Source organism: Chrysemys picta, chromosome 10 (assembly GCF_011386835.1).
Source record: "Chrysemys picta bellii isolate R12L10 chromosome 10, ASM1138683v2, whole genome shotgun sequence".
NCBI lineage: Eukaryota > Metazoa > Chordata > Testudines > Emydidae > Chrysemys > Chrysemys picta.
Genome location: NC_088800.1, coordinates 33,328,423 through 33,343,098, shown reverse-complemented (window position 1 = coordinate 33,343,098; position 14,676 = coordinate 33,328,423). Strand labels below are relative to the sequence as shown.

The following is a 14,676-nucleotide window of genomic DNA, read 5'->3' as shown; positions in this document are numbered from 1 at the left end:
TCAGTTGAGGTTGGTCCTGCTTTGAGCAGGGGGTTGGACTAGATGACCTCCTGAGGTCTCTTCCAACCCTAATCTTCTATGAGTCTATGGTCAGTGTCTGCTTTAGTCCCAAACTTGATGATGAGCACTAGAAGGTCTGAACCATAAGGTGCTAGGATGCTTGCTGTAAAACTCCTGGACCCGAGCATGATTCTGCTCTCTTACTGATTTTACATACGGGAGTCACTGATTGTAATGGAGTTACTGCTGTTTTACACCAACATAAGTGACAAGAGAATCAATCTTAATATCTGCTTAGTTATGTAATGTGTATCCATGGCCATGCCAGGTATTCATTGCCAAGAGATAATCTCAGAAAACACTAGAGTGCCTTAGCTCTCTGAAATAATGCTTGCTTCTTAGGATTTATCTGGGGAGTTTTTAGCCACTCCTGAATAATCTGCCTTATGCTATCAGAAAGGGGCACTGTGCTATGAAGCACATAGATAAGGTGGTGGAGCTGTTGGACCATCTGGAATTGGCATTTGGCATGACCCATAAGCAAGTATGGTATCCCATATGGCAACTGCCCATAATCTAGTCAGCCTTGGAAAATAGAGGGACTTTTCATGGAAGAGTGTGGTTCAGAGTAAGTTAGAGCAAAGTTGCCAAAATGTTGTAGCTCTTTTTTTTTTTTTTTTTTTTTTAGGCGAACAACTTTCTTGTCCCATAGCGATACTGTCTAGTTGATCAATGCCTTGAGTAAGGAGGATCTTTTGTGAAGAGACAGAAATCATTCACCTTTTCACTTTAGGTTGGGTGATGTGTGGGACATATGGAATCTTGCCATCCTTTGTTGGGCTACTTAGAAGGACTGAAGTTCAGCTGATAATTCATTTACTCTGCTAGTCAAGAGTGGAGGCTATAATTGTGCCATATCCTGCTTTTATCTTTATTCTTTTCCTTAAAGGCCTTTAACTGTCTCTATAGTAAATTTTAGCCAATGACAAATCCGTGATCTTTCAAGAAAGAAAGTATTGCCAAAAGCTAAAGGAAACCCAGACTCCTGAACCTGCCCTGAATGTGCCCATTCAGTAGCTCTCCTTATTCAATTAATGCTTGGCCGCAAAACACAGCCCTATCAGTCCCTCTCATTTTTGAATCACCCACAAAGCCTGATCTAGGACATACTGGTCATAATGGTGTTCATGTCCATAGATGACTGGTCCATCATCCAAGTGATTACAAGTGAAAATTTTGTCATGAGAGGTAGAGTCTGGACTTGGGCTAACAGATGTAGATGACTGTACATTTTACTGTCTGCTTAAAATTAATTCTCACATTCTAATTCTCTGATGAATGATGCATTCATTATGGACACAATGCTCAACACAGTTGTCTCTGATTCTATCTTCTTAGACTTTCTCTGTGACTTGCTCCTTCAGGACCCATAACAGTCATTATTAATTCTTCACCAGCTTCTGAGGATTTTCTATCTGTTTTTACAGGCTATGGTTATCCCTGAACTATCAAAATCACTTTGTTCTCAAATACTGACTAATTTCCAGTTGACTCCATTATGTTAATTCATACCCCAAACACCTGGAGCATGTCACCATGGTTCAGTTTGTGCCATATCTTCAAGATCATGTTTTTGAAACACCCTTTTTAAAGAGGGTTTAGAATTGTCTGTTCTTCTGAAGCAGCATAATTGAAAGTATTTGATGATCTTTCAGTAGCTAAATCAAACGGCCTTTCATCAGTTCTGGATTTGCTCTGTTTAGCAGTCACGTTTAACAAGACAAACCACAAGATATAATGTTCCTATTAATCCTTCTCAAAGGATTTAAGCCTCCATGCTCCAAGTGTTTTGCTGCTTAGATCTCTAATTACCCATTTCACATTCTCCACTGGACAAAATTGTAATTATTCTATCCAGGTGAACGCCCATAAAAGGTTCTCTTATGTCCCTCCCTATTTTCTCTTTCTGTTAATTTTCAATGCTTTGTGTTAGTTACCAACACCGTATGGGCAACATTCTCAGCAGTGCAACTGTACAAATGTTCCCTGATGACTTTCAAGTGATGAATCCAGTATTCTGTATTAACACACTCTCATCAGTCGCCAGCTTGGGTCCAGCATGCAGTGATGCTTCACAAAGGTTTGAAAGCTAGAAGCCTCTGGTAAGTGGCTGAGCCTTCATCAGTGGACGGGGCATTCATACAGGCCAGGGCTTTATAAAGCAGCGCACAAGCGACCAGAGGCTGCTAACAGGGAGTTTCACAAGGGAGTTCTCCAGGTGAAGGAGGAGCAATACAGCACCCTTTTGGGGTAAGTGACTGTCTGTAGTGTGTGTTTGTTTGTGTTTGAGGGTTACTTGCTGTGTGCTGAGCTTGTGTTTGTCAGTCTGTTTGTTTGTTTTGGTTGTTTGAAGGACCGTGTGCTGTGGCTGGCAGTTGGAAGGTTTGAAAGCTAGAAGCCTCTGGTAAGTGGCTGAGCCTTCATCAGTGGGCGGGGCATTCATGCAGGCCAGGGCTTTATAAAGCAGCGCACAAGCGACCAGGGGCTGCTAACAGGGAGTTTCACAAGGGAGTTTGGAAGGGGAGCAGGAAGGGGGCGAGGGTCCCTTGCCAGTTCCATCTGTTTTCTCTTGATTCCCCTTAATACCTATAAAGCAACTACATTCATAACTTTTTGCTTAAACAACCCTTTCAGCTGACAGGGGGCTGCAGACGGGAGTTTGACAGAGGGAGGCTTACGATGGTTAGGAAGACCCGCAACACCTGTGCCAGCACTGCTACTGTCTCCTCCACCTGTGCCTGTAGCCAGACAGAGTGCCTAAGCATGGATGCCTCTACCCAGATCCTGGTGTGGTTTTGCAAAGACTGTAACTTGCAATTTCCACTTACTGATATCCAGGCTGGGGGGACCATCCAATGTGAGAGGTGCCTGCTGGTGGAATCTCTCAGGCAGCAGGTGGGAGAGCTACAGGAGGAGGTGGCTAGGTTGAGGAGCATCCGTATCCACGAGCAATTCCTCGACAGTATCCATGTGGAGACAGCTGAGGTAGCTGTCCCAGTACACAGGACTGCTGATACACCACTGGTGGAGGAGGAGATGGCTCAGGGTGGACACTGGCAGCTGGTTACTTCTGGCAGCAGGCAGTGCTCCACCCTTGCTCCGAACCCTCCTGCCGTGGTTATACGTAACCGTTATGCTCTTCTCGATACAGGAAAGAAGGAATCACTCCCTACAGTAGAGGAGGAGAAGCCTCGTACCCCTAAGGCTGGAGAGTCTGCTGCCACCACTGCGAATAGGAAACGTAGGGTAGTGGTGGTTGGGGACTCTCTGCTGAGGGGGACGGAGGCGCCCATCTGTCGCCCTGACATTTCATCTCGGGAGGTATGCTGCCTGCCGGGGGCCCGTATCCGAGACGTTACGGAGGCATTGTCGAGGATTATCCAGCCCTCTGACTACTACCCCATGCTACTCATCCATGTGGGCACAAATGATACTGCGCGGTGTGACACTGAGCGGATCAAGAGTGACTACAGGGCTCTGGGAGTACGGGTGAAGGAGTTTGGAGCGCAGGTGGTATTCTCTTCAATTCTTCCTGTCAAAGGTAGGGGCCCGGGCAGAGACAGATGCATCATGGAGGTGAATGCCTGGCTGCGAAGATGGTGTCGCCAGGAGGGCTTTGGCTTCCTAGACCACGGGATGCTATTTGAGGAAGGACTGCTAGGCAGAGATGGTGTTCACCTTTCGAGGAGAGGAAAGACCCTATTCGGACACAGACTGGCTAACCTAGTGAGGAGGGCTTTAAACTAGGTTCGACGGGGACAGGTGAGCAAAGCCCACAGGTAAGTGGGGAACATGGAGACCGGGGAGATGGGTCGGAAACGAGAGGGAGTGTGGGCTATACTGGCAGAGAGAAAGGAGAGTCAGGACAAAACTGGGAGGAAAGATCAAACCAGTATCTTAGATGCCTATATACAAATGCGAGAAGTATGGGGAATAAGCAGGAAGAACTGGAAGTGCTAATAAATAAATACAACTATGACATTGTTGGCATCACTGAAACTTGGTGGGATAATACACATGATTGGAATGTTGGTGTGGATGGGTACAGCTTGCTCAGGAAGGATAGACAGGGGAAAAAGGGAGGAGGTGTTGCCCTATATATTAAAAATGTACACACTTGGACGGAGGTAGAGATGGACATAGGAGACGGAAGTGTTGAGAGTCTCTGGGTTAGGCTTAAAGGGGCAAAAAACAAGGGAGATGTCACGCTAGGAGTCTACTACAGGCCACCTAACCAGGTGGAAGAGGTGGATGAGGCTTTTTTCAAGCAACTAACAAAATCATCCAAAGCCCAAGATTTGGTGGTGATGGGGGACTTCAACTATCCGGATATATGTTGGGAAAATAACACAGCGGGGCACAGACTATCCAACAAATTCTTGGACTGCATTGGAGACAACTTTTTATTTCAGAAGGTTGAAAAAGCTACTAGGGGGGAAGCTGTTCTAGACTTGATTTTAACAAATAGGGAGGAACTCGTTGAGAATGTGAAAGTAGAAGGCAGCCTGGGTGAAAGTGATCATGAAATCATAGAGTTTGCAATTCTAACGAAGGGTAGAAGGGAGAACAGCAAAATAGAGACAATGGATTTCAGGAAGGCAGATTTTGGGAAGCTCAGAGAGCTGATAGGTAAGGTCCCATGGGAATCAAGACTGAGGGGAAAAACAACTGAGGAGAGTTGGCAGTTTTTCAAAGGGACACTATTAAGGGCCCAAAAGCAAGCTATTCCGCTGGTTAGGAAAGATAGAAAATGTGGCAAAAGACCACCTTGGCTTAACCACGAGATCTTGCACGATCTAAAAAATAAAAAGGAGTCATATAAAAAATGGAAACTAGGACAGATTACAAAGGATGAATATAGGCAAACAACACAGGGATGCAGGGGCAAGATTAGAAAGGCAAAGGCACAAAATGAGCTCAAACTAGCTATGGGAATAAAAGGAAACAAGAAGACTTTTTATCAATACATTAGAAGCAAGAGGAAGACCAAAGACAGGGTAGGCCCACTGCTTAGTGATGAGGGAGAAACAGTAACAGGAAACTTGGAAATGGCAGAGATGCTTAATGACTTCTTTGTTTCGGTCTTCACTGAGAAGTCTGAAGCAATGCCTAACATAGTGAATGCTAATGGGAAGGGGGTAGGTTTAGCGGATAAAATAAAAAAAGAACAAGTTAAAAATCACTTAGAAAAGTTAGATGCCTGCAAGTCACCCGGGCCTGATGAAATGCATCCAAGAATACTCAAGGAGCTAATAGAGGAGGTATCTGAGCCTCTAGCTATTATCTTTGGAAAGTCATGGGAGACGGGAGAGATTCCAGAAGACTGGAAAAGGGCAAATATAGTGCCCATCTATAAAAAGGGAAATAAAAACAACCCAGGTAACTACAGACCAGTTAGTTTAACTTCTGTGCCAGGGAAGATAATGGAGCAAGTAATTAAGGAAATCATCTGCAAACACTTGGAAGGTGGTAAGGTGATAGGGAACAGCCAGCATGGATTTGTGAAGAACAAATCATGTCAAACCAATCTGATAGCTTTCTTTGATAGAATAACGAGCCTTGTGGATAAGGGTGAAGCGGTGGATGTGGTATACCTAGACTTTAGTAAGGCATTTGATACGGTCTCGCATGATATTCTTATCGATAAACTAGGCAAATACAAATTAGATGGGGCTACTATAAGGTGGGTGCATAACTGGCTGGATAACCGTACTCAGAGAGTTGTTATTAATGGTTCCCAATCCTGCTGGAAAGGCGTAACGAGTGGGGTTCCGCAGGGGTCTGTTTTGGGACCGGCTCTGTTCAATATCTTCATCAACGACTTAGATATTGGCATAGAAAGTACGCTTATTAAGTTTGCGGATGATACCAAACTGGGAGGGATTGCAACTACTTTGGAGGACAGGGTCATAATTCAAAATGATCTGGACAAATTGGAGAAATGGTCTGAGTTAAACAGGATGAAATTTAACAAAGACAAATGCAAAGTGCTCCACTTAGGAAGGAAAAATCAATTTCACACATACAGAATGGGAAAAGACTGTCTAGGAAGGAGTACGGCAGAAAGGGATCTAGGGGTTATAGTGGACCACAAGCTAAATATGAGTCAACAGTGTGATGCTGTTGCAAAAAAAGCAAACATGATTCTGGGATGCATTAACAGGTGTGTTGTGAGCAAGACACGAGAAGTCATTCTTCCGCTCTACTCTGCTCTGGTTAGGCCTCAGCTGGAGTATTGTGTCCAGTTCTGGGCGCCGCATTTTAAAAAAGATGTGGAGAAATTGGAAAGGGTCCAAAGAAGAGCAACAAGAATGATTAAAGGTCTTGAGAACATGACCTATGAAGGAAGGCTGAAAGAACTGGGTTTGTTTAGTTTGGAGAAGAGAAGACTGAGAGGGGACATGATAGCAGTTTTCAGGTATCTAAAAGGTTGTCATGAGGAGGAGGGAGAGAACTTGTTCACCTTAGCCTCTAAGGATAGAACCAGAAACAATGGGTTTAAACTGCAGCAAGGGAGGTCTAGGTTGGACATTAGGAAAAAGTTCCTAACTGTCAGGGTGGTTAAACACTGGAACAAATTGCCTAGGGAGGTTGTGGAATCTCCGTCTCTGGAGATATTTAAGAGTAGGTTAGATAAATGTCTATCAGGGATGGTCTAGACAGTATTTGGTCCTGCCATGCGGGCAGGGGACTGGACTCGATGACCTCTCGAGGTCCCTTCCAGTCCTATAATCTATGATTCTATGATTCTGTGAAAGGCGAGTGTTCATAGGAAATCAGCTCATCAGAATATCCCCTGGTTTCTCAGAGAGAAGGGCTTCAGCCACAAAGTTGAGTTCTAGGTATGAATTACCCAACAGCTGTTGGTGGTAAGGCCTGGAGCTCTGGTTTGAGCCTATGTCCAGTTAAGAACACCAGTGAGTAGTAAGATTCCTACTTGACTCTAACCGCACTGCTGCAGAGCAGCTGGCAAAATGGTCTCTTCTGATTACTTCTTTTCTTTTGACAATCACAGATGGAGTTGCAGAAGAGCCCTCTCCAAAATCTTGGAAATAATATCATGCCCAGAATTATTGCCAAAATCCTGGGAAGTAAAAACACAGATTTAAAGGTAAGAATGAGGCATCTCTGTAAAAACACAGATTTAAAGGTAAGAATGCGGGCACTCTGGAGAGAGGCGGCACGTCCAGCTATTCAGCGGCAATTCGGCGGACGGTCCCTCACTCCGGCTCGGAGCGAAGGACCTCCCGCCGAATTGCCGCTGCAGATCACGATTGCGGCTTTTATTTATTTATTTTTTGGCTGCTTGGGGCGGCCAAAACCCTGGAGCCGGCCCTGGGAGTACACTATTAATCTCAGTACCTGTGGATATGTCACATGTAGCAGTACTTTACCCTCTAGTTTCCCTACAATAATACTGACTTGCAGAAAAATCTGGAAGTGGGATGGTCACCTCTTACTCATCTCTAACAGGTCACATGCCACCAGGGGCTATTCATATATTTTGACCTGGTATACTTTTAGAAGCTACACAAACATATAAGAAAAGGTCTGGTACAGAAAAAATGGTTTAGAAAATAGACTTCATTTCTTCCTGTCACATAGCAGGAGTCAATATATGCTCAGTCCAGTGGCTGTAAAAGGAACATATATAGGTTAAGATGAAAGATGGTTGTCATCTGCTTAAGTATTTGTAAATTAACCAGTGAAAATAAAAGAGCAGATGTTGACTTGTCCTGTGCAGGATATATGAGGTTGAGAGAAAAAGGTAAGGTGCTTTCCCCTTTATCCAGTGCCATAAATTACATGTGGCAGCTAGAGTCCTGGTGCTTGCTTCCCAAGTTGAAACATTTCTGATCATCACAGCCTCCTAGTGGAGCTAGCTATCTCACAAGCATTGTGGATGGACAGGACCGTGCCCTTTTTGTACTTAAGGGGGGATATACATGTAGTAACTCCAAGTTAAGCGAGACATGAGGACTTGCGCTTCAATGCATCCCTTCATATTAATCTAACCATTCTTTGACTTTGCAACACAAGAACAGTAACTCTGGAAACTGCTGCCAGTATAACGTCTGCCCTTTGCCCAACTCTAATACTGTGCCTATAAGAGCTGCGTCATAGCTTCTATATATATATAAAAAAACATGATTATGATTAAGGCCTTACTTAAATCGCGGGATGATTGTCAAAAAATTGTGACTGAATTGCAGACAAGCCATGGAAAATTGTGGAAAAATAATAATAGACCTTATTATTTGAGGTAATAAGGTTAATTACTTTTCTGTGATTTTTCTGCTGTTGGCAGCCCGGGGCTGAGAGAGGGGACTCCCACTATTGGCCAGCCGGGGCTGAGAGTGGCCGCCCGGGGCTGTGACAGTCAAAATTGTGGTGGAAGTCACAATTTCCACAATATTGTGAATTAAGTATGGCCTTAATTATGATTCAGTAACATATTAAATGTATTGTAGAAACAATTTTGTTGTAATAATGTTTGTTTCTTGATCATATATAGCTCACTCACTGCCTCTTTATCTCTTTCTTTACATCAATTAACTTAACTAATCTGAATTTTTAAAAGATTGATTACATAATCTACTTAGTTAATTAAACACAATCATCATGCTTTTTAAAGGAGTAATACTTTCTACTTTCTGTTGCAACACTTGATGAAAAATTTATTTAGGACACAATGGGAAAAATATTTTGTACTGTTCTCAGATAACAGCACAAAATAATGTCTTCAGCATATAAAGTCACTATCTGAATAGTCTTTTTAAATATGACAGTGGTTCTGTGCTTGTGTCCAAATAAGGACACAAGGAACTAAGGCAAGATTTGCACCACATAGCTAATCATGGGTATATGAAAGGAAGCTTTGCAGTTAGGAGTACTGCTGAAAGTATAAGCCATTAATTATATCAACCATATGTGGGAGTAGCAGATAAGCATTGCATTTACATTCATACTTTCCCAGACTCATGCTGCTGAGAATCTTACACAACCTGACCTTCCCCCACACTCAATAACTCTGCATGTTTAAAAAAAAAATCAAATACATTGACAGATGTGTAGTAGAAGGAGAGGAGAATGGAGGATAATACCCAGACAAAAAAGAACAAATTTTAATTAATCTTCAAGTATTACTGAATTTGATACTTACCAATGGGCTGTGCAAAAGCTGAGTCTAATGTACCCTAACACACAGGCTATGTAGATGTATCTTACTGTTACCATAAGGTTATGTAGCATATTGTTTCCAAGTGTAACTTGATAAAATTTCCTTACTTCTTTTGAGAGCATCACTACTGCCCCCCTCAAAAAAACCTTCAGAAGCATTGATAAAATTTTGGGAAATTTGGGAGGTAACGAAAGTGATTTAATAAATAAAACCTTACTTGAACTTTAAATCCAGAACAGACTACGTTTCTCTAATAGTGGATGTGAGCCACACACATGGGAGGGTAGGAAGGTGTCTGTGGCCACATGTAACTGGGATAGGCTCCTCTGCTGCTTCCTTGCAGCTTTTCTTCCAGAGCAGAAAAACTGGTTACCTACCTTCTTGTAACTGTTCTTCTTCGAGATGTGTTGCTCATGTCCATTCCAATTAGGTGTGTGTGTGCGCGCCGCGTGCATAGTTGACGGAAGGTTTCCCCCCTAGCAGTACCTGTTGGGTTGGCCGTGGAGCCCCCTGGAGTTACACCTTCATGGTGCTGCATATAGGGCCCGGCCAACTGGCCGCCTCTCCAGTTCCTTCTTCCTGGATTACTCCAACAGAGGGGAAGGCAGGTGGTTTGGAATAGATATGAGCAACACATCTCGAAAAACAACAGTTATGAGAAGGTAGGTAACCAGTTTTTCTTCTTTGAGTGCTTGCTCATATCAATTCTAGTTAGGTGACTCCGAAGCCTTACATAGGAGGTGGGGTCGGAGTTCATGGAATTTCTGACTGAAGCACCACTCTGCTGAACGCTGCATCATCCCTGGCATGGTGGGTGATAGCGTAATGGGAAGTGAAGGTGTGACCGAGGACCACGTTGCCCCCTTACATATCTCCTGGATTGGGACCTGGGCCAGGAAGGCCACCAAGGATTCCTGAGTTCTGGTGGAGTGCGCCGTCAGAGCAGAGGCAGGGACCTTTGCCAGGTTGTAACATACCCGGATACAGGATGTGATCCATGATGATATCCTTTGTGTGGACACTGGGAGGCCCTTCATCCTGTCCGCCACCACAACAAACAGCTGGTTTGACTTGCGGAGTGGCTTAATTCATTCAATATAAAAGGCCAGTGCATGCCGCACGTCCAGGGAGTGGAGCCTATGCTCATGGCTATTGGCGTGAGGCTTCGGGAAAAAGACTGGAAGGAATATGTCTTGGTTCGTGTGAAAATTTGAGGCCACCTTCAGGAGGAATGCTGGGTGAGATTTCAGCTGCACCTTGTCCTTATAAAAAGTGGTATAGGAAGAGTCAGATCTGAATGCCTTGAGCTCGGACACCTTCCTGGCTGATGTTATTGTGACCAAGAAAGCCACTTTATAAGAGAGAGAGAGTAGTAAGCATGTTGTTAGGGGCTTGAACGGTGGCCCCATCAGCCTCAAGAGTACCAGGTTAAGGTCCCAAGCTGGGGTGGGCTGTCGGATTTGAGGATACAGCCTGTCCAACCCTTTGAGGAACCGTCGCACCATCTGATTAGTGAAGATGGAGCGACTATGTTCTCCCGTGTGAAAAGCCGAGATGGTGGCCAGGTGAACCTATATTGAGGAGTGAGACAAGTCCTGCTGTTTCAACTTTAGCAGGTAGTCCAAGATAATGGGAACCAACAATTGTGTTGGAGGGATATGCCTCTGCGAGCACCAAATCACGAATCTTTTCCACTTGGCCAGGTAAGTAACTCTGTTCAGTGGTTTTCTGCTACCCAAAAGGACCTCCCTAATGGGGTCTGAGCATGTGAGCTCTAGTACAGGGTTTCTCAAACAGGGGTCGCCGCTTGTGTAGGGAAAGCCCCTGGCGGGCCAGGCCGGTTTGTTTACCTGCCTCGTCCGCAGGTCCGGCCGATCGCGGCTCCCACTGGCCGTGGATCGCTGTTCTGGGCCAATGGGAGTTGCTGGAAGCGGCGGCCAGTAAAGTCCCTCAGCCTGCGCCACTTCCAGCAGCTCCCATTGGCCCGGAGCAGCGATCCACGGCCAGTGGGAGCCGCGATTGGCCGGACCGGCGGATGGGGCAGGTAAACAAACAGTCCCGGCCTGCCAGGGGCTTTCCCTACACAAGTGGCGACCTGTTTGAAAAACCCTGCTCTAGTAGGTTTAAGTATGCAACTTCCAAGCCATGAGGTGGTGAGATTTGAGATTGGGATGCTGGAGACAACCGTGATGTTGAGTGATGAGGTCAGGAACGAACGGCAGAGTGATTGGAGTATCCACTGAAAGCTGCAGTAGCATGGTGTACCAATGCTGACATGGCCAGGCTGGTGCCCCTCAGGATCATCGAGGTTACGACATTCCAGATCTTGAGGAGGACCTTGTGAACTAGCGGAATAGGAGGGAACGCATAGAAGAGGTAGTCCTTCCGTGGAAGAAGAAACAAGTCTGCCAGTGAGCCCAGGCTGTGGTTCAAGAAGAAGCGGAATTGCAGGCACTTCCTGTTGCCCACCATTGGAAGATATTGCTTATTACATCCAGGCAAATACACCACTCGTGATTGTGAAAAGACTTGCTGAGATAGTCTGCCAGCTTGTTCTGAGACATGGGGAAATAGCACACTTGATACTCTTGGAAGCGTCCTATGCAGAACTCCCAGAGCTTGAGGGCTTCCTGACACGGGGAGGAATGACATGCTCCCCCTGTCTGTTGATAAAAAAACATTGCTGTTGTATTGTCTGTCAAGACTGATATGCATTTGCCCTCCAGGAGAGGCCGAAAGGTCTGACATGCCAGACCGGAATACTCTGAGGAACCTGACATTGATGGGAAGCAGCAGTTCCTCCAGAGACCACGAGTTCTGTGCTCTCCGAGGTCCGCTCTCCACCCCAGGGCTGAGGCATCGGTGGTCAGACATAGCAAGGGGTGGGGATTGGAAAAGGCGACTCCTGCACACACCAAGTGCGGGTCGAGCCACCACTGAAGAGACTCGAGAACCCGCAGTGGAAGGGTAAGTACCTTGTCTAGGCTGTGCCTGCTCAGTCGATACACCTGGAGAGCTCTGAGTCTGAGCCTCATGTGTTGCACGACATACATGCAAGATGCCATGTGTCCTAGGAGTTTCAAGCAACTTCTTACCGTGGTTATAGGTAATCATCTGAGGTTCTGTATGACGTTGTGAATGGCCTGGAAGCAGGATTTAGGCATGAACGTTCTGGCCTGTCTTGAGTCTAGCACAACCCTATGACCTCTATTCTTTGAGTAGGGGTGAGCACTGACTTCAGAGTGTTTAGGAGGAGGCCCAATGCATTGAAGGTGGATTGCCTGCTGGTTTGCAATCCAAAGCTGGAGCCCTCCCATGGAGTATATCTTCGTCCCGAAGAGGTCCAGCTTCTTTATGTCCTTAGCTCAAGGGGTAGGCCCTTGCTGCCCTTGCCTCTCCCTCTCATTGACAGCTGCAACCACCAAAGAGTCTGGAGGGGAGTGGGTGAAAAAATATTCATAGCCCTTGGAGGGCACAAAGTACTTCCTTTCAACCCCTTTAGTTACAGGGGCCAGAGAGACCGGTGTTTGCCAGAGGGTCTTTGTGTTCTCCTGAATAGTTTTAATCAGGGGAAGAGCCACCCTGATAGGCCCTGCCGGGGATAAAATGTCCACCATTGGGTCTGACACCTTGGTGACCTCTTCCATCTGTATTTCGAGGTTCTGAGCGACCCGCCTCAAGAGTTCTGCTGTCGTGAAGGGGAGGCCCTGAGGATGTTCCTGCCACTGCCTCATCTGGTGAGGATGAGGAACCCCCAACCAGGGAGGGTCCCTCCTGCCCATCCGGTTCTTCAAACCACTGCGTCCAAGGCATGCCCCAGGCCCGGGAGAGGGAAGTGGAAACAGGGAGTGGGTGGAGGAGAACACCCCCCAGTATCCCCAGTTCAGATAACTAAACTAACTATAAAACAACTTTTTAAAAAACTTGTCTTTTAACTATTTACAGAGAGACTATGCTAGAGGATCGCTTGTGAAGACGGAAGACAAAACGCTCCAACGACCGTCACTGGCGGTAAGAAGGAACTGGAGGCAGGGCCCTATATGCGCACCATGAAGGCACGACTCCAGGGGGCTCCACAGCCGACCCGACGGGTGTTGCTAGGGGAAAAACCTTCCGGCGACTGTGCATGCGGTGTGCGCACACACACCTAATTGGAATCGATATGAGCAAGCACTTGAAGAAGAACTGTGCTCCAGGACTAGAGGGAGGGATTATAAACCCTTCTATGAAGTGCTGTGGAGCCAATATGCTTTGGTGAAACACAAGAGTGTAGCAAATCAACCCAGAGCCTCCTTCTAAAGACAACCCGAGGGGGCTGAATGCACACAGCAGGAGGCATGTACTCCTTAAAAGGACCAGGGGGGAGGGATAGCTCAGTGGTTTGCGCATGGGCCTGCTAAACCCAGGGTTATGAGTTCAATCCATGAGGGGGGCCCATTTAGGGATCTGTAGCAAAAAAAAAAAAATCTGTCTGGGGATTGGTCCTGGCTTGAGCAGGGGGTTGGACTAGATGACCTCCTGAGGTCCCTTCCAACCCTGATATTCTATGATTGTTTTTTCTTTCTCCTGCTGGCATACCCACTTCTGAGACTGAAGAGGCCACTTAATAAAAATTAGATAGTAACTGCCCTTCCATTTATGCTTTCATATTGCTCTTATGTATATTCTATAGGTGGGGCAGGTACTGAAGTTTGTTAAGGTTGTCAAACACTAAGACAGTTTTCAAATCACTTATAATTTTGCCAGATTTAAACTGTTCAGGCTCAAACCCATATGGTGTGTCTGCTTTAGGCTGAAATGTTTTTGAGTTTCAGCAAAAATAAACAAACCAAAATAGATCAGCAGTTTCTGGGAATGAAAGTAGGGAAAAATATGCTGTTATACATCTCTTAATGAATAGGTTGCAAGTTGTTGCTTTATTTATTTTCGGAAGCTCCGGCTTCTCCAAGATTTGGAACAAAGACTTAAAATTCAGATGGGGGCTTGCCCTGGTTTCAGGGATGTGTCTTTGGCACTCCCTGCAAAGATCTGGCCAAGTTATAAACCTTCTAAAAATCTGTTTGAACAGGCTCAGTAGTGACTTATTGAAGTTTTACTGTTAAAATTTTCAGAACAGTTTGTCTGCACTGAGCATACTCCAACCCAGGCCACTGACTAGGACTTTATTTGAAATTGCTGCTTCTGGCTGCTATAAGATGAATACAGGAATTGACAACTGCTGGACTGTTTCTCCTCCATATTCCTTATGGACATTCAGACAGTGTGGAGGAGGAAGCTACCTCAGCTGAAGGAGAGAGAGGACAAGAGTTAGTATTGGGTTGATGGTGGGGTAGATGGGACAAGGAGCCAGGGGCACAAAAAATGGAACTGCCTGGATAAAGAGAGTGGGAGGTGGGGGTGAAACAGGGGCTGAACAACTCAGATTGGGGAAGCAG

At 45.6% G+C, this 14,676-nt stretch overlaps 1 protein-coding gene across 9 annotated transcripts in view; it reads left to right on the top strand.

Annotated features, from left to right (window-relative positions):
- Positions 1 to 14,676, top strand: part of LOC103307299 (uncharacterized) — a 33,480-nt gene that overhangs the window by 7,058 nt on the left and 11,746 nt on the right. For 3 of the 9 annotated variants that reach the window (XR_010591064.1, XR_010591061.1, XM_065559531.1), the window contains exons 3-5: positions 1,994 to 7,171; positions 11,968 to 12,978; positions 13,187 to 13,252. The exons of 1 other annotated variant lie outside the window; for it this stretch is intronic. Coding sequence is in view for 1 of the 8 variants with exons in the window: in XM_065559533.1 (XP_065415605.1) it covers positions 7,076 to 7,171; positions 13,187 to 13,252 (162 nt within the window). In the remaining 7 variants the exon portion in view is untranslated. The remainder of the gene's footprint in view (positions 1 to 1,993; positions 7,172 to 11,967; positions 12,979 to 13,186; positions 13,253 to 14,676) is intronic. 5 more of the 9 variants (XR_010591062.1, XR_010591065.1, XR_010591063.1 and 2 more) reach the window with 5 other exon arrangements.